Source organism: Limulus polyphemus, unplaced genomic scaffold, assembly GCF_000517525.1.
Source record: "Limulus polyphemus unplaced genomic scaffold, Limulus_polyphemus-2.1.2 Scaffold3279, whole genome shotgun sequence".
Taxonomy (NCBI): Eukaryota; Metazoa; Arthropoda; class Merostomata; order Xiphosura; family Limulidae; genus Limulus; species Limulus polyphemus.
Window position 1 is genome coordinate 112,536 of NW_013668889.1, and position 918 is coordinate 113,453.

Sequence of the window (918 nt, forward strand, 5' to 3'; positions counted from 1 at the left end):
TGCTGCATTCAACATACCACGTAATACATAAGAATTGATGTTTATCTGTGTTTTCTAATATTTACTTTTAAATTAAGAAATTGAGTAAGCCATAGTACTAAAATTTGAATTATAATCTACAGTTTGATAACAAACTTATTGACAAATTCATGAAATAGTAGTTCAATAAAATTTTTAATGCAAGTCACCAAATGAGATGGCATGGCCTTTCACCCATGACCCGTCTTGAAAAGGTTAATAAAATTATTACACCGCAAGTTACTTATTTGTAGTTAAATATGTGTGATATAATATCACAATAAAACAGATAACACAGCTGTCTATTAGCAGTAATATATTTTACATAATGTCCCTAAGACAATTGATAAGATTATTATTTTTGATGATTTCCTTAAGGTTTCCCTTGCATGTTAAATATTAATTTACCTATTAGAGTTTACAATGTTTCTCAAACATAACATTCATGAAATCTTTAGAAAGCAAAGAAAATCAAATCAGATTGATTAAAATTTCATTTAAAGAGCCCAAGACCAAAACCTTAAGCTAGGTATGTGACTAACCCTTGTGAGAACTGGGGGTATCTTAGAAAAATCCACAGGCAGCCTGATCAGGAAGTTCACTGGACCATTTCTGTTCTAAAAGTAAAACCATCAAATGTTAATTTAAGAATGTCTATTCTGCATCACTGACTTTTACCACTTCGACATTTTTCATTCTGTGCCACTCATTCCTGCCACTTTGACATTCATGCTGTAACATTCATTCCTGCCACTTTGACATTCATTCTGTATCAGTCATTCCTGCCATTTTGACATTCATGCTGTGACACTTATTCCTGCCATTTTGACATTCATGCTGTGACACTTATTCTTGCCATTTTGTATATTCATTCTGTATGAAGTCATTCCTGCTACTTTT

General features: G+C 31.8%; 1 protein-coding gene across 1 annotated transcript in view; it reads right to left on the reverse strand.

Annotated features, from left to right (window-relative positions):
* LOC106469058 (BRISC and BRCA1-A complex member 2-like) overlaps positions 1 to 918 on the reverse strand; it is a 38,695-nt gene that overhangs the window by 17,054 nt on the left and 20,723 nt on the right. The window contains exon 5 of the mRNA XM_022397459.1: positions 561 to 635. Coding sequence (XP_022253167.1) covers positions 561 to 635 — 75 coding nt within the window. The remainder of the gene's footprint in view (positions 1 to 560; positions 636 to 918) is intronic.